The sequence below is a fragment of the Brachypodium distachyon genome, chromosome 3 (genome assembly GCF_000005505.3).
Source record: "Brachypodium distachyon strain Bd21 chromosome 3, Brachypodium_distachyon_v3.0, whole genome shotgun sequence".
NCBI classification, from domain to species: domain Eukaryota; kingdom Viridiplantae; phylum Streptophyta; class Magnoliopsida; order Poales; family Poaceae; genus Brachypodium; species Brachypodium distachyon.
In genome coordinates, this window is record NC_016133.3 from 41,897,038 (window position 1) to 41,919,427 (window position 22,390).

Genomic DNA, 22,390 nt, shown 5'->3' on the forward strand with positions numbered 1-22,390 from the left:
CCCGTACTGAGAGGAGACAGGAAGAGAGGGAGGGGAAGAGATGAAGATGTGCCAATTAATAAAATATGATTGTGATTCTATCAACTTGATTAGGAAATATGTCAATAATCTTAATATATTTTTTCATGTGTTCCAAACTTTCATGACAAGTTTTCTATGCAAATGCAATCATTATCTAATATAGGGAAAATGAAATGATTAATTATACCTTAGTTTATGCTTATGTAGATATATCACCGTGTTTTCAGTTTTCTGTGTTCCAAAACGTTTTTGCAAAACTTTCCTGTATTTTTGATTTATCTGTTTTGCACATGCATTCCTTTCATATACCTGTGTTTTTTTTCTATTCCCGTGTTTTGAATTCCTTTGTTCCAAACGGGGCCTAATAGTACGGTTTCTAAACTTCGTGTTGAAGGGAGAAGGAATCCTTCTCAACAACCTGGTATTCTTGCTGAAGAATGGAATGGAGTGGTCATTGCACCGCAGGGATGGGTTGCTGGGCATATCATTGGTGCCATCATGGGAATCCAATGTAAAACACACAATCATTGCTCATTAGGATCAGATCTAATTGGAAGTCAGAGCTTTGTTTAGATCCTTGCATTGTAATCATCTCAAACTGTGGCACAGGAACTAAAAACAAAAATGAAGTGCTAGTTTCAGATGCGTCCATACCCGGAAATCTGACAGAAGTATGAAGGCCGGATATACGAAAAACGGGTTACTGTTGCACCCACAGCATGAACATTCAAACTTGAAAGATAGACGCAGATGAACTCACATTTACATACCCCCAGAGCAGCTGATGGTCCAATAATTCACTCAAACGTGACTGCTAGTCAGCTACTCACAGTGGGGACTGTTCAACCCGTGAGCTGACACAGAGGTTTTAAATAGCACTGAATTTCTTCACCAACCTGCCTCGCCTCGCCATACATCAAACCCAAAAGAATTAAATCATCTGCATCAGATTAACAAACGTATTGATGGCTCGGTACAAGTGAGCAGCTCAGTGTCTAAGTCAGAGAAGGTACAATGACTCTTTGGTCAATCCAGCACACATTTTGATTGAGGCTGTGAAGAAAACTTCGATAGCCGGATCAAATGTTCAGAAAATCACAAGCCACACCAAACAGCAGAAGGAACTCTTGATGTGTTCAAGTTGGAAGCACCATACCCTGAAATGATATTCAGTCAAGTGTTCGTGTTCTCATCCATAAATATCCTCCGCCGGGAATAGTCCACGAGCTTCCTCCGGGAGATCAGGCTGGTACTGCAGCTGCTCGTAGTTCAGCTGCCTGGCCGCTTCGTAGAGGGCTACTCCGACGCTGACAGACAGATTCAGGCAACGGACGTAGGTCTCCACCATCGGAATTCGGATCGTTCCGCCACCTATGGCTTCACCGGAACAGTCTTCCAGGACGTTATCTGCTAGCCCTTTTGTTTCAGAGCCGAATACTAGCCAGTCACCTGGCTTATATGAGAAATCCTGAACCAAAGATGGGCATAATAAGCACAGAAAAATCAGCTAAGGGTAAATTTGCTCCAATACATTAAGACCCACTACCACAATGTATTATATGAGTATATTGCATTCGTTTATATATGAATGTGGTGATGAGGATATGCAAGTCAATTTGCTCCAATACATATCATGTTTGCACATAACAGTTACACAGTGTTATGTACCTTAGTCGATGATAACAACCTTTTGATTCAATCATTGAGATTCGTGTAAGATTAATGTAGGTCCGATGGATAAGAAAATCTTGATTGGATGGCTACGATTGTTGACTGAAAAATAACTATTTCTTAGGCGACTGAGAAATAGACAATCCCATGAGTATATTGCATTCGTTTATATATGAATGCGGCAATGAGGATATGCAAGTCAATTTGCTCCAATACATATCATGTTTGTACATAACAGTTACACAGTGGAAGATCTAGAAAGAATTTGAAAGGGTGAACCGCACCTAAAAACATGTAATACTGAAGAGAAATGCACATTTTAAGCGTCAACAATTTAACATTAGATGTCAAATGCACAACAGAAAAATGATTAGGGATCAAAGTGCTAAGCAAAATAAAGAGACTCAATTACCCATTAATTATACTGAAGAATGGAATGAAGGACCAGATCGAAAACCAAGGTTTTAAATAGCGATTTCTGAGGCAAGTCCCCAATAAAGCTACAGAAAGCTATGTTGGTATCAATTCCTTATTTCGTCTTAATATCCAAATAGAAAATAAAGCAAAAAAAGAAGATAAGTCACATAAGCCGAGTGTCAAGTAAAAAAATACTCGTACATGTCCAAATGACTCTAGCATTTTACCTCATATACTTAATCACCAAGATATGATTATCATAGCAACATAAACATCCATGTGCCGCTGGTTTGATACTAAAAGAGGCACATCTATGCATCTATGGGCTATACTAGGGTGTGAGGGCATATCAGATAACACCCGCCTTGGTATCCCTTCAGTGACAATTCACAACCATCCATACAGAAACTCCCAATACTTTGAATTAATTGACAAAGTGGGAAGTACATGTAAATATATAAAGATTTACTTCAACCAAATGGATTTGATTAATATGGTTACTCACTGAATGGATGTTTGTGCCTCTTTTGGTAAAGGCCAACAACCTCTTGTCTCCATCCTGGTAAAGAAAAACACTTAATTAAAAATTCACGTTTATTCAGTAGTTATATTGCTGTAGTAGGATAAAACTGCAGTACCTGCTTCATGAAATATTCTCGGAACTCATCCCAGGAGTCATGAACCTTGACAACAACATAACTTAGTAGAAATAGTTAAGGTTGAGAGTGAGACTTCCTACCTCAAAAGGAAAGATGGAAACGGAACATTCATACATGAGGTCGCAAGCAGACCATTAGACCAGTAGATTAAAAGATCTGGGTTTTCAGTGCTTTGCAAATAATGAGTACCATACAAATGGAATACACCCAACTATAGGATACGGCCAATAATCCAATCCAGCACGCTTCAGCTTTGTGTCATCTACATTATAACCTAATGGCTGGAAATATCAAACAATAACCTTTTAGTTGAAACCAATACTATAATACTATATACATTATGCATGACAAGCAAGGAAAAGTGTCAACATTCTATGTGCTATGACTTTTGGCTAGAGGACAAAGCAATGAGCACTAACCTTACCCCGACAAGATGAAGGCCAACTGCCGATGCCGCGCATGTCCTCGCAATTGATCCTGTATTTCCTGGGATCTATGAGGAAGCATAGTTTATTTTTTGACAAGCAGCTGACTAAAAATTGCAAACAATCAATTCAACAATTTATTAAGGGAAAATGTGCACTGGTCTTCTGTATATTTTACATCTAGCCAAAAAGCAATGCAGGTAATCTCAGAGAAGATAGAAAGATCAATACATGCCAGGGACCATAGGATGCACTGCACACTAATCCTCCTTCCATTTTTGCAGTCGTAGTTTATTCAGCAGAACTAACCGATAAATTATCATTGATTCTAAGCGACATGTGACAGTTTTGCACTTAGTAACAGACATGTTGATTAATTCGTAGGGGCTAGCAAAGTAGCAGTGCTTAGAATTTTGAACTCTCAACCACCATGAACAACAATACTAAATCTCCATCCCAAATAATAGCACAGATCGCAATCTGTAGAGGCCAAGCGGAGCAGTTTACCATAGGGGAAACCAGCACCACGTGGAGCATCCTCTTGGCGCGTGCGACCTCCACGCCGCTCCCCACGGGTCCAGCCGCGGCTCCGTTACCACCAGCACTGGCAGTGGCAGCAACTGCAAACGCACGCGGCGACCACGGGAAACGTTAGAAAGGGGGCGGCCGCAAGCCTGCCGGGGAATAATAAGGAGACGAGCTCGTTTAGTCGTGACGCACGGGAACACGAGGCTGATGAGGAAGCCCCACGTCGCGGCTGGCGGCAACCTCTGCCGTGCGCGGCGGCCGCCGGGAAACCGCTGAGGGTGGCGCGGAAGCCGGTGAGAGCGCGCAGCCGCAAGCCGAGCTCCATTTCGGTTCCCCTGGACGGCGGCAGCGGCGGCGGCGGGTCTCCCTTCGGGCGCTCACTTGCCCGGGATAAGGTGGAAGTGAAATGTGAGGATTCAGGATTATTCTGCTTGCTGGGCCTTACGGGCCTCCAGCTTGATTTTCTTATTACTACTCCGCCTTATGGGCCTGGCTCTTTGATAGCTTAGGCTGAGATATGGGCTTAGGTCAGAAGCTGAGGTCCAAATTGGTAATTGTACTTTGCAAAGCCCGATTCGTCCTGCGACCCCAACCCATTGCACCCGTAATAGAAACTGATTTATCCCTTGCTGTCAAAAAAAAAACTGATTTATCCCTCTCAATTTTTTGTACCCAATCTAAGAATTTTCCCAAAGCAATCAATCCAGTGTGTAATTTAAAAAAAATATTGACTGTAAAATCCACCTGTGCCAAACAAGCCCTAAGCGTGAAACAAGAGTTTGTTAACTTAAACAGCAGCAAGGACTATGCAAAGCATCCGGGACAAGGAGCACTAGCACTGTAACACGTTGACATTATAGCATATGAACTGCCTAAGAATGATAACTCGGGGAGTACATGTTCACATTCGTCAAATGTTTAGCGGCCAAACATGATACGGTACCAATTCATTGGACTGGCTGAGTTACACTATTGGCTATTGGTGTTCCCGTCCCTTGGCAGGAACAGAGAAACGATTCTGAAGAAGAAGATAAGAAATTGATTAAAGCAGGAAAAGGGAACACAGGAAGCACTGACAGTGACGGGAGAGGGAAAAAGCGAGTGCTTCCAAACACATCGAATCGAGGCTTTGTATACAACACGGCGTTCTTGCCGGTGCCTAATTATTCAACGGGTAATTGCTCTCCAAAAGTCGTTCTCCGGATCAAGACTACCGGGAATTCCCTTTTTGTCTCCATAATTATGTTCCCTTGTGCGGCGTCTACTAGTTCTAACAGTCTGAAAAGGTTGAAAAAAAAATGGGGATTCTAGCAGTCTGAGAGGAAGCATAGCATCCTTGGATACGGCGGATACAGCCTCTCGTCTACGGCACACGATTCTCAAGGTGCCTATTCACGTAGCACAGTAGAAGAGGAGTATGTTGCCTATTAATCAAATTCTTATACTCTAAAAGGAAAACTACAGATGCTAAATGTCACTGTGAAACTATTTTCTTCGTCCAGCATACTCGGTTCTCACTACTGGCTGGCTACAGGAGACGAGCAAGGTCTGAGCTTTCTCCAGATCAATCACGAGTCATGACATATTTACACCTGGAACGGTAACCAACAATCGTTGAACCGATCCCAGATATGGATCGAGTTGCATTGACATTTCGCAAGTGGGGGCAAGAGCAGCTCATGATAGGCTCCGCTGAGCGGCATCCAACCATTGTCCCATCACCCAATAACTAACCCTTGGACTGGCTACTTTGGTCGTTCTGTTTAGCCAGCACGGGGTCTGAACAGTCTGCCGGCCCCACATGGCAGCGACCCCAGTAGGTTCAGCATCTCAGGTCTAGGGGGCGTAATTAATTATGCATGATCACTACTGTTTTTCATTTGCTGAAATGACTTGAGTAATCTTATTATGATGGACAGGTGGAGTACAATGCACTAAAAATGCATCTCTACTCGAGCTGTGATCGACCAATCCTCTCCTTTTCTCGCCGCACGTGCGGCCCACGTGAACACACTGATTAATTTACACCGATCATGTCCCTTCGAACAAAAAAAAAACTACCTTTGGGAGAGATCCATGACCAGTAGATTGGATCTCCATGCCCCCATCTCCCTCAGTTGTATTGAGAAAACAATTCGTTTCTTCCTGCTTGGTTAGACCGTGAGGCGTGAGCTAGCGAGTGATGCTCCGTCTGTTCGAGTTAACCTACGGCTTTTCTTTCTGGTTAAGCTAAGATTCAGGCTCAGGGGGCGTGTCGTCTTAGCCAAGGACAAGCAAACAAATTTGTCAGTGAGTTCTGACTTGTGAGTCACAGGCCCGCTCGATCAACGTAGCACACAAGATATTCCTTTTTCCGGTTTTCCTCTCATCTACAGATCTTAAGATCGCATCTCTTAGTCTACAGGAAGAAAAAATACATGTGCGAACGCTAGCTGAAGTTAATGGACTCCGCCGGACACGAAACATGGCCAGGGTACGCAGGCGGTACTCCAATTATTTAAGCGGCCATTGAGAAACTAGAAGTGAGCTGTGGGTCAGTTGGTGTGTCATGTGTGTGGCTTGAAGCGCCGTGTCCCCGAACCCAAGTGCAGGAGGCCCAGACGGCCAGGCGGTGGCTGCGATCGGATTCATCTGAATCGCCCTGTCTGCCTCGTGTCCTCCACATCTGGCACATTTCAGGTGTTGCGGAGTTGGAAGAACAGTGCGTGCGCCGATGCCATCCATCATTACAGCATGCTATCGTCTTCTGCCTGCCTAATCAGTACTCACACACGCAGAGAGCCCCGGCGGCACACGCTAAGTTTTTACGGGAGAAGTAGTCCTGACTACGCGTGCTCGTAACCGACCGCGGATGACGGGAGGAGTTTACGGCAAGGACGTTCGTACGCCGTGGCTCTGACTCAAAGCGCTCGCCAGGGCGCCAGGGCAGGCTGCCGCGCGCCGGCCTTCACGCGGGCGCCCCGGCCGTGAATCCGCGAGGGAGAGTGGCAAGCAAAAGATTGGGCTACTTTGGGTCTCTCTCGCCGCCTCGACTGATCCCGGCCGGACGCCGCCAGCGTGGGCGGGGTTGCTTAGTTAACGCGACCCTTTGTAGTTTTGTTGCGCCTGCATCGGGATACTGGCTACGAGAGAGTTCTCTCGACGTTTCGGGGCGCACGATTGGTAGATGGGTCAGACATGGGGACTAGCACTGAGCTAGGCTTGGCGTATGTGTTCATGTCATGTATGTATTGGTACGGCGTGGGTGTCGTATAGCTCGGAAAGGCTATATATGCAGGCCACGAATGACATGAAGAAAATTGAGAATTGCTCATTGTTCGTGTCTTTAAAAGTTTGTACGAATTTGTTGAATGTTCAAATTCCATTTGTACCTACCCCCTAAAGTATAAAATCGATACACAATGAAGTATATAAAATATTCGACTACTTTATACGATATTTCGACAAAATATTTCGACAACAAATATGGATCGGAGGGAGTAGTAAAACTCAGAAAACCATTACCAACAGTCAAAGCTCAAAACCCTCGTTAAACAATCATATGTGGCGAGTCAACTACAGATCCGAGCTAGCAGCACCGCGTCGCGGATGACTTTAAGAACTACACATCCCCTGCCTCGTGCTAACATATAAAAAACAGCCGGAGATCAGTAGTAGCACTACACTGCCTAAGTGGCTAATATAAGCGCCTATGCAATCATGCATCCATGACCATGAGCACACATTAAGCCATTGACTAACGCTGCATCCATGGCCGGCCAGCTAATCATTTCCGAATTAACCATGATAGTACCCCTGCCTAGTTCCTAAAATCATTAGCTAGCCCGGGTTTCACTTTCACGCCCTCATCCACCATGGTACGTAGCGTGCAGATGAATCCTGCACCCGCACGTACGTACGTGCGTGCAACCGACGGGTGGGGACGTACGACGTCGCTGCCCATGTCATGCTCTCGTCGTGTTCGTTTTGCGCTGATGATGGACCATTCTTCTTTTGGTATCTCTGTTGCTTCTAAATACGGTGCGGGTGTCTTGTCCTGGTCCGATCGGGGTCGGTGGCGAAGACGTACAGGAACGACTTGTCCCCGTACGTACGTTACGGGCGTGGCGGGGTACACTGGTGCATTGGAGATCTGGAGATTTTTTGTGTGTTGTTTAAAATCCTGGAATAATCCAATTAAGTCGGCACTCCTGTTTCTGGCCCAGCAAACAGAAGAAGCATATACCGCAGAAAAGATGAACGAAATTCCCGATGTTTTCCAAAAGAGAAACAAACTCAGACAAGCGGGGCCCGGGCGCGCGAGCCAGCGCCGGAAGTCGGGGAAAGAAGGAAAGGGACGCGCGCGCCAACCCCAGCCAAGCAAATCTGCAGAGCACACGTAGAGCGCGCGTCGATCCACCGATCCCTTGGTGGCTCTGAACTTCTGATAGATAGCGTCAAACCTCTGCCCGCTGCCGAAAATAGTCCGCTCCAGGCTCGCTCGAATTGGCCTTAAACTTTGGTTCGGTCTCCTTTCTCTCTCACACAGTCTCTCTGCTCTGAAAAACATGGCTCAGGTGCGCTCTGCCGGCCGGGGGCCACCACGGCCGCCGCCCGTACGTGCGTGCCGCGTGGCCAGGCAGCTTACTTATCTTTGCGTGTTTAGAGCCCCCACTGGATGGATGGATGATGATGGTGGCCTTTTTGCACGTTAAGCCGTTTCTTTGCTTAAAGCACTCCTAGTGGGCGGGCGGGCTTCTTTATTTCTGGTACCGGTGCCTGTTTTTGCTCCTGGTTGTTTCCGTTTCTTGTTTGGAAACTGCCTAATTTAGAATGACCGTGGAGTAGTGCAAGTGTGCATGCATGCATGCAAGACGCTAATCATTGTTATGTAGGAGTACTCCAGTTTAACACACGACCCATTGCAAGTTGGAGGAGATACTAGGACTGAGATATGCATGCTCTGTCTTTGTGAGGAAAAACGGAGGGGGATATTCAGCGCCACTTGCACGGGCCTGACTGCTGTGCGACGACAGGGCTTGTTAAACCTGACCTTCATCAACTCGCAACCATTTGACTTTCATTAAATACCTTATGCTTCACATAAAAACAGGGTGTGGATATATCCAGCCGTTTAATTTTTGGTCGATGTATCAGAACTCTTGGATTAAGTCTTCCCCACTCTTCACTTCACGCCCATCGTTCCAAATCTTAAAGCATACACCAAGTCTCATGTGTGAACAATTAACCAATCTATAAGGACAGATGATTCGAACCAGAAATAGCAAACCCGTAAAAACAAATAAAAAATTTACCTAAAAAATAAAAAATACTACTCACTCCGTCCAACAAAAGATGTCTCGTGTTTGTTAAAAGTTGGATGTATGTAGACATGACTCAATATATAGATGCATTCAAATTTGATCAAAACTGAGACATTCTTTTTTTTGAGGAAAGAAGTATTCAAAGTCGATGAAATGTAATTATTTTCGACGCGAAGACTGAAAAGGGAATAGTAAAACTGTTCACTGGAGGCTGAGCACTGAAGTTTGGACAAAACCACGGAGTACAACACAGACGGAGATCTGGACGCCCGAAGCGTCAACCGATCGAGGGCATTTCGGTAAACCGCGATACCGGCGGTCACCTAGTCGGCTCATCACGGTATTGCCCTTGGAAACAGCTCACAACGGAAAGCGCGACAGCCAGGGTACCCTCGTCATTTCCCACCTCTCCCTGCACGGCCGCAATACTAGCAGCGCTCACTCCCAGACCACACGGAGTATTTTGCTCCACGCACCCAGAAAAGATGAATAAAATTCCCGATTGTTTTCCAAAGGATAATGACGATGGTTCCCTTTTTGCTCGTTAAGCCGTTTCTTAAAATACTGCTCGTGGATTTGCTTCAATTAGCCCCCTAGTGGCCGGGCTTCTTTGTTTTCTGGTACAGTACCTCTGACTGTGTTTCGCACACCTGGTTGTTTCCGTTTCTTGTTTGGAAACTGCCTAGTTTAGAATGACCGTGCGGAGTGCAAGTGTGCATGCAATGCATGCAGACTAATATGATTGTTAGCGTAACACTCGGCTCATGCAAGTTGGAGGACATAGTACCAATGAGATATATAGTTAGTACACATGCACGAGTTTTGTGAGGAAAACGGAGCGGGAGATTCAGCGCCACTTGCACCGGCCAGACTGCCGCGCGACTAGACAGGGCTCGTTAAACTTGACCGTCGAGTCTTTTTTTTTCTAAGAGCACCACTGATCAATATTTTTACTGCTCTTACGAAAGTTGACCGTCATCGACCTGTCAATCCCAACCATTTGACTTTTGTAAAAACCTTTAGCTTTACACGAAGGATGTCTATTTCTCGGTCGTCAGATTTTTAAGCAAAATGCTCAAACCTCAATTGACATATCATAATTGTTGGATTAAAATCTGAGAGTCATCTCCACTCTTATCATTGATTACCTTGGAACCACCTACAGCTTCAGGTGGCGAAGAGCCGACGGCCAAACACGTCGACTAATTTCTAATGAAAAACATGCGACTTCTCAATAAGAATCCCAAAAATTAAATGCTGGACGTATACAACATAGAGCCTTCCGGGGCAGCTGCTCCCACTCAATTTTTTCACTCTCTTTGTACCAAACCTTTGTATAGAGAGGCTGCCCCGATCATCAATTGACCGTCTTGTTCATGAATATATTCTTGCCGGCCTCTGAATTTTTAAAATCCGAGTCAGTTATTTTCAGACGAAGGAAGTACTTCCTTCGATCCTAAATTGTTGTCGAAATATTACATGTATTTAGACGCTTTTAATAATAGATACATTCATATTTGGCAAATTTGAGTCAAAAATTTAGTACGAAAGAAAGTATTTTATAGCTAAGACTGAAAACGCAACAGTAGAACTGTTTACTGCAGACTGGAGTTAAACACAGAACCGAGGAATTGAACGCCCGGGCAGACACACCACCATCTTCAGGCCACAGGGTCAACCGATCGAGGTCGAGGGGCATTTCCGTAAACCGCGGCCCCGGGGTTCACCTAGTCGGCCCATCCCGGTATTGCCCTTGCAAACCACTCGCAGGGGAAGCCACCACACGGAGGTTACCCTCGTCATTTCCTCCTCTCTCTCTTTTCTGTCACGGCCGCAATACGAGCGCTCACTCCCAGACCACACGGAGTATAAAATTTAGCTCCACGCACACACAATCACAGACCCACCAATCCGCGGATTAAACTAGTCCTCCCCCCGCAAAAGCAGAAGCCACCACCACCACCGCTGGACTTCCTCCTCTTTCCTCCTTGGTTTTGCTGCTCGGATCGATCTCCGCTCACCTTTTTTTTTTTCAAGCTCGAGTCTCGCCGCAAAGGAGCGATAGGTGGATAGGAAGGAGGGAGTAGCTTAGCTTAGCTTGGGGAGAGACCGAGAGAGAGAGATCGAGCGGAAAAAGCAATCGAGTGCTTCGGCTAGCTTCTCCTCGGCTGGAAAGTCGCCCGTCTTTTCTTCTTCTTCTTCTTCGTCGTCCCCCTTGGCGGCCGCCGAATTGAATTGGATTGGTCGATTGGTTCTCTTTGGCTTTCTCTGCGCGTGTGCGGTTGGATTTGTTGTTGGTTTGTTGAGGGGGAAGGAGAATTGGTGTTTGGGAGGAGAGGGGGTGGGGGGAAGTAGCTGATGTACGGCTCGCCGGTGTCCAAGGATCTGAACCAGCCGCCGCCGCCGCCGATGAACTCCTCCGGGCTGCTCAGGTACAGATCGGCGCCGAGTACTCTGCTCGGCGAGGTCTGCGAGGAATTCCTCCCCCGCGCCGCCAGCCCCGACGCCGGCGCCGACAACGTCTTCTCCCGCTTCCTGGCCGACCACCAGATCCGCGACAGCAAGCCACCGGCGCCCCCTCCGCCCGTGCCCGTCCCCGCCGGGGGCCACTTCCCCGATGAAGCCGCCATGGCCTCCCAACAGCAGCAGCAGCAGCAGCAACAGATGATGTTCCACTCCCAGCAGCAACAGCAGCAGATGGGCGGCGTGGAGGGGCTGTACCGTACCGTCAGCTCCGGCGGGATGGACTCCGCCGCCGCCGCGGCCGCCGCGGGAGCCAGCAGCCTGATCCGGCAGAGCAGCTCCCCCGCCGGATTCCTCAATCATTTGAACATGGACAACGGTTGGTACTTACTTCTCCTTCCTTAATTCGGCCTTCTTTTGGTACTAGCAGCAGGTTCCTACGCGCAGCAATTATTACCCGCAGCTTCCGCTTGGCGAGTTCTTGTTGGAAACATGTCTATTTCTGGAACTAAATCCTGTGTCCTGCGCCGCGCAATTCAGGGTACGAGAGCATGCTACGGGCCGGCATGGGCATGGGCTTCAGAAACGGCTCGACCCCCGCCGCCGTGGATTCCTCCGGCAGCGGAGGTAGCCGGCTCAAGGGGCAGCTCAGCTTCTCGTCGCGGCAGGGCTCGCTCATGTCGCAGATCTCCGAGATGGGCAGCGAGGATCTCGGTGGCAGCAGCCCTGAGGCTGCCGGAGGCGGCCGGGGTTACATGCCTGGGTACCCGATGAGCTCCGGCTGGGAGGAGTCGTCGCTTATGTCGGAGAACATGTCCGGGATGAAGCGCCCACGGGACTCGTCGGAGCCCGCCCAGGTTCGTCTCCGGCTCCGGCCGTCGCTGCTGTCGATTTTCACCACCGCACTAGGACTAGCATTTCATTCCCTGTTTACAAAGCACCGAATTAACTGTTCCATGATCCATGGTTGGTTGCTGCAGAACGGCCTGGCGCACCAGTTCAGCTTGCCCAAGACCTCGTCGGAGATGGCCGCCATCGAAAAGTTCCTCCAGTTCCAGGACGCCGTGCCCTGCAAGATCCGGGCAAAGCGGGGATGCGCCACGCACCCACGCAGCATCGCGGAGCGGGTAAATTGACGCTGTTCTTGCACTTGTTTCCCCATCCAAATTGACAGTGTTTGCTTTTCCTTGCACACGATTCGCTAGTTTTTGTCTTAGATCAAGCTGATCATCAAGAGGTTGATGTGGTGATCTTTGCCCAGGTGAGGAGGACGAGGATCAGCGAGCGAATCAGGAAGCTGCAAGAGCTCGTCCCAAACATGGACAAGGTACGTACGTACCATCCTCGATCGTCTCTCCCTACCATCCCCAATAGGAGATAGAACAGTGTACGGTTGATGTAGTAGTAGCAAATTTGGTATGCAAGGACCACCCCAAAATTAACTTGTCTGCAACCTGCAACTCCATTTCCATTGCAGCAAACCAACACAGCTGACATGTTGGATCTGGCTGTCGACTACATCAAGGAGCTCCAGGAGCAGGTTAAGGTGAGCAAATCATCTGATTACGATAATACTTTTTGCACAAAGAAATTTAGAAGAAAAGAAGCATCTACTGGTTTAATTACTGTGCAAGCGTTTCCTAGCCAGTAAGGTCTAAATCAAGAGGCCGCTTTGCCCTGTGACTGAGGGCGAAGGGCAACTTTTTATTGGTCTCATGATCTTATCTGAATTACATGATCCAAAACCAAGCTTTAACAGTTAACCTCGTTTTCATCTTTTCCATTTGAAGGTGATCAATGAAAGCCGCGCGAATTGCACCTGCTCAGCGAGCAAGCACTAGCAGTGATTCATCCTATTGAGACAGATCTCTTGAAGCTCCGTTGTACAAGACCTGGAGAATTTAGAAGAAACAAGATTATTTTTGGGGGGGGGGGGGGGGGGGGGGGCGGGGAATGCATGTTAGTTTCTCATTTTCTTTGGGGCTTGGGGTAGGCATGCATGGAACTGAAAGGCCTGCAGTGTACCATCAGGACTTGTATAAGCAGAGGGAGGGCAATGGAGCAGTGGCATCATCAAGGATTCAAGTGACGCACAGGAGAAAGAAAGGGTGATGGGAGGAAAGAATTGTACAGTTTTGCTGTAACTTAGCTATATATACCCCCAAAACCATGCCCATGTCCAGTGCATCCCCATAGAAATTTTACGGTACCAAACTAGCACCGCTACAAGCTCTAGCTAGTCTGCAGTTAGCCTCTCATTTTAACACCATCACTCACACCCCCATCGCCAATAAATATTTGCACCGGCTTTTCTCCTCGCTTTGAGGCAAAGCTGTTGTTGCAGTAGTTCAATTAATAATTATCATCAGTTCTGAGTCAGATTAAGCTAGAAAGACTAGCTTGACAAGGAAAGGTAATGAGGTTATTACATCTTGTTGTTATCCAATTGTCTTACTGTACCGTTTTTGGGGGCAAGTCTGAAAAAGGTTGGCCGGTGAGTTCACGGAGCTAGCAGCGAAGAAAGTTCAACGATCCGGATGAGAATGCATGGCTCCTTTTTATTATGCTGTGAATGGTCACTGTCAGAGCTCATCTACTCCAAAAAAAGCACTACACGTCTGTCTCAATTCTCAGCCAGGAAAACCATGGGCGCAATGAGAGCCCTGCAAACTTCCAAGAATTTGGGGCTGTGGTTTCTTGGCCCTTTTCCGCCCATGCTCCTTCGATCTTTCTAGTAGAGTGCCAAATTTTTTTAAAGAAAAGGTCGATGGATGGATGGGTGCCAATCGTGAAAGCAGCTTGCATCTATCTCCCGAGGAACGAAATCTTTGTCTTCTTTCTATTTTCTGTAAAGATTGTGATAGCTCTGGCTGTGGAAAAGATGTGGCGGGCAGCACCGCCGGTGAAAAAGGCTGCCTTCCTGCCCGTGAAACCAACGGCTGATATTAAAAGCACCGTTCGTGTGTGTGTGTGTGTGTGAAATATAATCTGTTTTCACCGTGGGTTGTTTTCAGTTAACCATTTCTGGGGGGAGCGGATAGAGTCAAATTTTGCGGACTTTGGATCGTCGACGTTGACATGTGCGTGATTGTGGACTTATTTCATGGTCCAAGACTAAGAGCGTACGTGTTGCAGTGAAAAAAATATAAACCCTTAGATTAGAAATAGAGAAGCCTTCTTTAATTTTTACCTGCCAAGTTTCCGTCAACGTGTACGTATCGCAAAGGTGTATATATACGGAAGAAATACCAGGCCTTTTCTCGCACCGGATACGCCGTATATCAGCAGCATGGGTAAGGATTTACACGGATGGACGGGACGAGATCCGGCTTTGCGCGTACTTAAACACTTTCTTAACCCACACGCGACGCCATGAGTCCATGACCTAGAGCAGAGCAAAGCAGAGCTGACGCAGCACAAGGCTCTAAGGCTGAATAATCCGGGGTTCCCCGTACCGTACTACGTGCGGATCACTCCGTCGGCCCCGGACAAAACGGAACGGGACGGGACGGCCCGTGAGGGGAGGAGAAAGCGTGCGTGGGCGGGTCGGCGGCCGTTCCGTGGAAGGGAGGGGTCCCGAGCGAGAGAGAGCGACGCGTCTCTGATGATCTGCCCCGGCCGTGTATTCTGCGGCGTGCGTACTCCGTGGTTCGTGGCGGAGCGCCGTTTCCAGGGCGCTGTCAGCGGGGAAACTTTTTTTGTTTTTTGTTTTTTGTTTTTTGTGGGCTGTCACGTTTGTTGTTCTCGACCAACGTTATCATCTTTGAAATCTTTTTGGGCTTTTGAAAGAATCATGGGGACCTTTGGTCTTGGGAAAATGTAATGGGAAGGCAGCAAATGGATAGGCTTGCCCGAGACCTAGGTTTGTGGTATTGAATTTGAATCCCAATTTTTCTAGGCCGGGATTCGTGGTGATATGACCGCAGTAATATGAAAACCCTGACTATTTACTTGGAATTTTTTATTTTATTTTTTCTGTATTTCAATAAATCTTGAAAGTAGTGACTTGCGAACCTCATAATGACCATGGGACGGAGCCAAGATTCGATCGCAGGGGAGGCAAATTAAGGACATTGGAATATTGGAGGGGCAATCAAGTTTAGATTCGACCAATTTTACAACTTTTTACTGTCATAGCACTAATATTTACCTTCCAACAGAATTTTAAGCACAATATCAAATCACCCCTCTTTGGAGAGGATTGAAATTATGAAAGCCCACCCGCAAAAAAAGAAGAAGAAGAAGTTATGAAAGCCGACCAGCCAATTCTTGATGGACACCCATATTTTGATGGGAGTGTCAATTTCTCAGTCGTCTAAGAAATAGTTATTTCTTAGTCAACAATCGTAACCATCCAATCAAGATTTTTTATCCATCGGACTTACGTTAATCTTACACGAATCTCAATGATTGAATAAAAAAGATGTTGTCGTCGACTAAGAAATAGTTATTTCTCAGTCGCCTAAGAAATAGCAAAACCGTATTTTGATTGGAGAAACTGCAGGAGAAAAACAGTTAAGCTGCGGTCTCCGACACAAAAATGACATAGCCCGCAATTCGGCCAACCACGACGCAGGGGAATTGTTCACCCCAAAGACTAATTGACAAACACTTTGCACACAATTTTTTTCCGTGTGCTTTTTTACATACTCCTTCCGATTCATATTAGTTGTTGAAATATTACATGTATCTTTTTATGCATAGATACATATATTCTGACAAATTTGAGATAATTAATATGGATTCAAATTTGAGATAATTAATATAGATTCGGAGTGAGTACCACAGTTTCTTTTTTCCTCAGGACCAGTGATCATCATTACACAACAGTAAAAGTGCGGCGCATTGTAACGCTGGGTGCCTTTCCTTTTACTGTAGGAAGGCGAGTGCGGTGAGCCGTTTGCTATACAAAGAGGAAAAAGGGCAAAAGTGGTTGAGAGAGGGAGAGAATAGGGTAGGCGCTCACGCTAGGCAAGGTCGGTGGAAGATAAAAAGCGAACCTGAGCATTTGAGCCAGACCATCAGCAACATATTTCTCCCGGCCTTTTTCCATGCATCCATGTTTCTTTCCCATTCTTGTCTACTGAGAGCACCTGCCCCCCCGTGCTGCGTCCCAAGTTCCCAATCCTCGATCCCATTCGACGCACCTGGACTAGTGGATGCTTCTTAATTTGATGGTATCACGGGCATAACCATAATTGGGCTGCCGACTTGTGCGACGTAAACGCTGCCATTTGCGTGTAATCATCCTTCCAGGTCTAGGCAGTAAGATTAGGTTGAAAGTCAAACACTTATAAAAACGAGCCTTGGTAGAGTCAATAGTCCACCATGGACTTTGTCAACCCCATAAGTACGATAAAACCTGTTACCCGGCCAAGTCAACCCCGGCGACTTTCATTTGAGTACGGAGTATTTGACAATTAAGGACGAAAGCTTCCTGCAACCATGCATCGATCCTCAGCCACCCCCTCACCCCCCGCATAATCAACTCAAGTCCTTGCAACTTGCAAGTACGTCCGCTGCATCACAAGAACGAGGAGCAGGAGGAGACGGAGAAATGAAAGATCGAATCCGTTGTCGACGCTGCTGATAAAATGATTCTGAGCCCAGAAATTGAGAATTCAGATTTCGGTTGCATTGGCACGTACGTACGGTACGACGGACGAGTACGTACACGTAAGCCGTGATGGATCGTGACGCACAAAGGTAAAAAAAAAAGCGCCGGAGCGGATCCAACTCTCAGCCACAGACGCAAAGCAAAAGGCTCTCGGCCGGCCGGCCGGCCGGCAGCTCCCCTGCGCCACCACTCGTTTCTTTCCTTTCACCGACGAAGCACTCCCTCCGTCACACGTTAAGTGTCGAAATATTACATGTATTCAGACGTTTTCTAGACACAGATACATCCATACTTAGACAAATTTGAGACATTTAATATGGGACGGGAGGAGTAGTACGCTCACGGCATCAACCTCTGGCTTCCCATCCATCCATCCATCCTATACTAGGTGCGTAGAGTGGTAAACGCAGAGAATATCACGGTGCTACCGTCTATGTTTCCACGACGGATCGAAAGGAGAAACTTTTTTTTTCAACCTGGGATCTCTTTCCTTTTCATTACTTTCGTAACGGAAAAACACACAGTCTTGAACACAAACAAGAAAAAAATCGAGGGATAACGAGAGGGCAGAAAACCTATGGACCAAACATTGCAATCAAGGCTTGACTATAGGAGGAAAACCTGCCCCTAACCTACGACCTAACACACAGCAGCTTAAGGGGAAACCTAAACTAGCTAGCCGTGTCGTCGCCTCGTACGTACGGAGTAAGTACGAACGCGTAGTGCGCGCGGCATTTCCGTGTCACCGGTCCATCGAGCAAGCAAGCAAGGGACAAATAGTGCGCAGCACTTTGTATTCTGGAACAGTGCGGGCGGTTGTTGGATCCGCCGGCCGGGAAGCACTGAGGCTAGCTCTTGCGCGGGGGGCTGGCAATGAAGAGTTCGTCGACCTCCCACTGTGCAGTAGTACCAGTAGTACAATTTTCCCGTTAGGTAGCTGCGTCGATGGGTCACTAGCTCAATAGCTGGGTCTGGGTGCATTGCACACTGAAGAAAGGTCTCGAGAGAGCTCTCTGCTCTGGGGCGTCTCGTGTGAAAATATGAGATTATAATCATAAATTGTATTCCAGGATATTTCTTGTTGTATTGACGTGATCCTCGTATGGGTATCTATAGAGATACAAAAGGGGAGATAGAATTAGAGTACAACACAAGTAATTTCGTTTAAACTAATTCTATCTTATCTTTAATCCCAACCGTATTATATGTCTGAGATCTCGATCTTTACGTGCCTGTACGTTGGGTGTTAGCCCAGGCACGGTGAGATACTCCAGTAGATAGTGTGGTGTAGCTTAGGTTGGCAGTGATCGCTGTCAGGATAGGAAGGCAGGTATTATCGCATACCGATCGAGTACAGGACAGGACCACGAGCAGACCGACGACTGTGCGTGCGTGTGGACCGTTGGATGGATCCTGGTGCGGGTGCGGGCTGACGAAGGGAAGCAGCTAACAGCGACGCGTTTCAAGTTTGAACGCTGCTTTGGAACGGAAAGCCTATAGTCCGGTCGGCACGACAGGCACCAAAAAGATGGGCTAATCTAATCCCACGGCCCGGCCCGAAATTCACTGGGCTGCTAGGCAGGCCTGCATCACTGGGCTGCTACTCTTGTCATGGGAGCAAGTAACACATCGCCGGAGATCGACGGAGAAACATGACCCCGTCTCCATGGCCTCAGCCCTCAGGAAAGGGCTAGCTATCGAGGATGGAACTGGACGAAGCCTCCATCAACCAGTAAGAAACCTATGCCGGGATGATCCTGGAACTGAAGCAAATCTGGAAAGTCCTAAGAAGTGCTCACATATCTGGCTGAAAGTCTGTTGAATGGCTATCCTTTTTTATTTTCTGCGTTTTTATTGCAACATCTTGTTTGGCTTAGAAAGAACTGGAATGTACTGCTATTACTTTAGTGCGAACGCTCGATCAGCTTTTATTGGGCCAGACAGTGCCAGAAGCATAACTGCATTTGGTGTGGTTGCTAATTTGAAGGTTCTTGTTAGAATACTATTATGAAGAACACATGCACATAGAGGAGAATAGTATTTTGACTAGGGATAATCTTCTCCATAGAGGGTTGGGAAGGCCCCAAAGAACGTGTTTTTTTGTGGAACTGATGAAAGTATTAACCATCATTTCCTGAAATGTCCGGTTGCTAGATTTGTTTGGGGTGTACATTTGGTATTGGTTCCTTTCCATCTTATATGAATGAGGTTCATGGATGGCTAGCAAGCTTCCCTGTTGCGCTCAAGAATTTATTAGTTATTGGTACTTCTGCTCCGTGTTGGTCCGTTTGGATAGCACAAAATGCTATTCCTTTAGTGTGGATGCTCAATCTTGGACCAGATAGCGCCGGAAGCATAACTGAATTTAGCGTGATTGCTAATTTGAAAGGCTCTTGTTAGAATACTATATACTACGAAGAACACATGCACAAAAGCACAAGAAAGGGACACCATTGTTGTTCACGAGGTTTTCTAATCTATATGATTGCAACCAAAGTTGCCAAGTCTAATTCGCTATCTGTTCTGTGCACTGTTTTTTTTTTCCTTGTAAAGGTTGTTATGTGTACTGAATGCACCATTCATCGACAACAAGGATCTTCTTGAAACTGGCAGTACCGGTGCTATGTCAAGAGATTTGATCAACAAGGTTCCAGCGATCATCTTTACAGTTCTGTTGTTGTTGCTGAAGATTGAAAACCTTTGCAACCTTAGGATCTCATGCTGTTCTTCACAAACTAGAAATGGAGGAAACTACCTGTCAAGAATGTGCACAAATACATCTCTACAGATTGTGAGGTGAATCAACTCAGTTCTGACAGTGCTGTATGTTTCTGCAACTTAACATACAAACAGATGCTACATCATGCTAGTACTAACAACAATCAGTCAAAACAAAATCACTGAGAGGCACCTCAGCTCACCAAGCATTGTACTACAAGGGACAGCGGGACTTAGCTGTATCTGCAGATTACCCTGTTGAATAATTAGATAATTTCGATGAATATTTAATTCAGAAAAATAATGTGTCAAACAAGTAGCATATTATATCATGCAAAGTAGACAAATTAAATAGCAACGCACAGCAATAAAACTCATCTAATTTCATGGCATGAATAATAAAACTACTAATCAAAATCAACAAGAAAGAGCAGATTACGTACGGTGCTGTATTTTTTTCTTGTGTTTGTTTGTTGAGGTCGGTGACGAATCCGGCAACGTCGCTGTTCACCCCGGCAGCAGCAATTGCCCGGGCTTGGAGTTGGGTAGCCTGCTGCTGCTGAGCTAGAGAGACAGTCTGAGCCGCGGGATCTCCGAGGTCGTCGGCCATTGGTGATGAAGATGCCGATGAAACAGGGACATGAAGAAGCGAGCACTCGCGTGAGAACGCTACCCCAAAACCTTATTGACCGCCTCCCGGGCAGGATCTCGAAGGTCGGGGTTCCGGAGGCCTGCTCTCCCGGCGATCTGTGCATGCAGTCGACGGGATGGAATAGCAGTTGGCGGCGAACATCGGGATTGGATCGTGGACGTGACGGCTAGGGTTGTGACGTGGTATGTCCGGAGGCCGCGGTCGTCTTATTATATAGGCACGCATGCGGACTTCGGTTCAGTTTAGGAAACCAAACTGACTCCGCAATTATCGGGATTTGTTACGCGTCCACAACGGATTTCGACTGCCAAAAAGATAAGCACGACCCCGCCCTGCACCGACCCGGCACGGCTCGAACTCGAACTCGAAATCGGTCCCGAAACACGGCGCGCGCGCGTCGTGGCGAGGCGAGGCGAGCGGAGGAGGAGGAGGAGCGCGCGTGGGGATTTCTTTTGCTCACTTGCTCAAGAGGTGAGAACCAACATACCTTATATATTAGTCCAACTCCCCCTAAACTAGCAAGGTGGGACTATTCCCACTTTCTCGTCCCACTCCATGAATGGACTTTTGAGATTTTCCAGGAATTAATTTCAGATTGGACCTTGGGCCTAACCCAAAATTCCAACAACCCCCCACAATATCTCATAAGCACATAAAATTGGCATTGATCCAAAACTTTGTTTTTGATATACCAGTGTTTCAGTGGATACCGGTTAAGGTTGAACATCCACCTAAACAAATAGCTTCACTCACGCACAACTAAACAATGGAGAAACCTTGAATTGTCAGTTTTCTGTGTTAGAGTTTCACTAAATTGTTGTCTGGTACTGGATTGCCGAATGCTACCCCACGGTGTGGAGCATATCAGTCATTCTCCAGGCCTTTTCATGAGCTTATTAGAGACCACCCAAATCTCATAGACTGCGACCAACAGTCAGGCTCATATAGGTGTGTTCTTTAGAGACTACTCTGTAAAACAGTATCTCCCTTGCAAATTAATGCAACACGTTAGAACACATTAAGTTAAACAACCTACCATACAGTACACGAGAGTAATGCATCGTCAACGGAGTGGGATAAAGAATGTACACTCTCCTCAGTTATCCAATGACTTGTTTCCCAGGTCCTAATTCACGGGATCTCCGATCAAATAGGTTGGTTTACCGCCATGGTAACTCAAGTGGGTCGCAACCCCATCTCCCTTGATGCAGATTTTATCACATTCCTTGATAGACCCTTTGTAAAGGGATCTGTCAGATTTTTAGCCGTTGGGATATATCCCAATGCTATTATTCCGGAATTTCTCATTGCTCTGACAGATTTCAGACGTCTCCTGACGTGTCTTGATGACTTTATGTTATCTTTAGAACTGTTCACTTTGACTATTACAGTTTGATTGTCACAGTTCATAAGAATCGCCGGTATTGGTTTTTCAACAATCGGCAAGTCCATCAAGATCTCACGAAGCCAGTTGGCTTCAACCGTGGATATATCTAATGCTGAAAGTTCTGCTTCCATTGTTGATCTGGTTAAGATCATTTGCTTGCAAAACTTCCATGAAACAACGCCCCCTCCGAGTGTGAACACATATCCACTCGTGGCCTTTAGCTCATCAACATCAGATATCCAGTTTGAATCACTATAACTCTCAAATATCCTGGGGTATCCAGTATAGTGTATACCATAGCTCGTTGTGCCCTTTAGATAGCGCATGACTCTCTTGAGTGCACTCCAATGATCATCTCCCGAATTCTTATTGAACCGACTCAGTTTGCTCACAGCAAAAGAGATGTCAGGTCTAGTTGCGCTAGCCAAATACATGAGCGAACCAATAATCTGAGAATATCTCAGTTGGTCTCTTCCAATTCTGTGATTCTTTCGAAGCAGAACGCTTGGATCATAAGGAGTTGGAGAAG

At 46.7% G+C, this 22,390-nt stretch overlaps 2 protein-coding genes across 2 annotated transcripts; one reads left to right on the forward strand and one right to left on the reverse strand.

Annotated features, from left to right (window-relative positions):
- Positions 1-883: 883 nt before the first annotated feature.
- On the reverse strand, positions 884-4,140 carry LOC100846630 (putative tRNA (cytidine(34)-2'-O)-methyltransferase). The gene is made up of 7 exons (XM_003574697.4): positions 3,914-4,140; positions 3,701-3,813; positions 3,193-3,261; positions 2,991-3,049; positions 2,748-2,808; positions 2,615-2,668; positions 884-1,489 (listed from the first exon to the last, which is right to left on the reverse strand). Exons 1-7 carry the CDS (start codon positions 4,044-4,046, stop codon positions 1,211-1,213), a joined length of 768 nt encoding a protein of 255 aa, XP_003574745.1. The 5' UTR covers positions 4,047-4,140; the 3' UTR covers positions 884-1,210.
- A 6,754-nt stretch (positions 4,141-10,894) lies between these two features.
- On the forward strand, positions 10,895-14,487 carry LOC100846325 (transcription factor bHLH130). Its single transcript, XM_003574696.4, has 6 exons — positions 10,895-11,866; positions 12,028-12,344; positions 12,468-12,614; positions 12,749-12,814; positions 12,965-13,033; positions 13,278-14,487. The coding sequence occupies exons 1-6, from the start codon at positions 11,383-11,385 to the stop codon at positions 13,326-13,328; spliced, it is 1,134 nt and encodes a 377-aa protein (XP_003574744.1). The 5' UTR covers positions 10,895-11,382; the 3' UTR covers positions 13,329-14,487.
- The last annotated feature ends 7,903 nt before the right edge of the window (positions 14,488-22,390 follow it).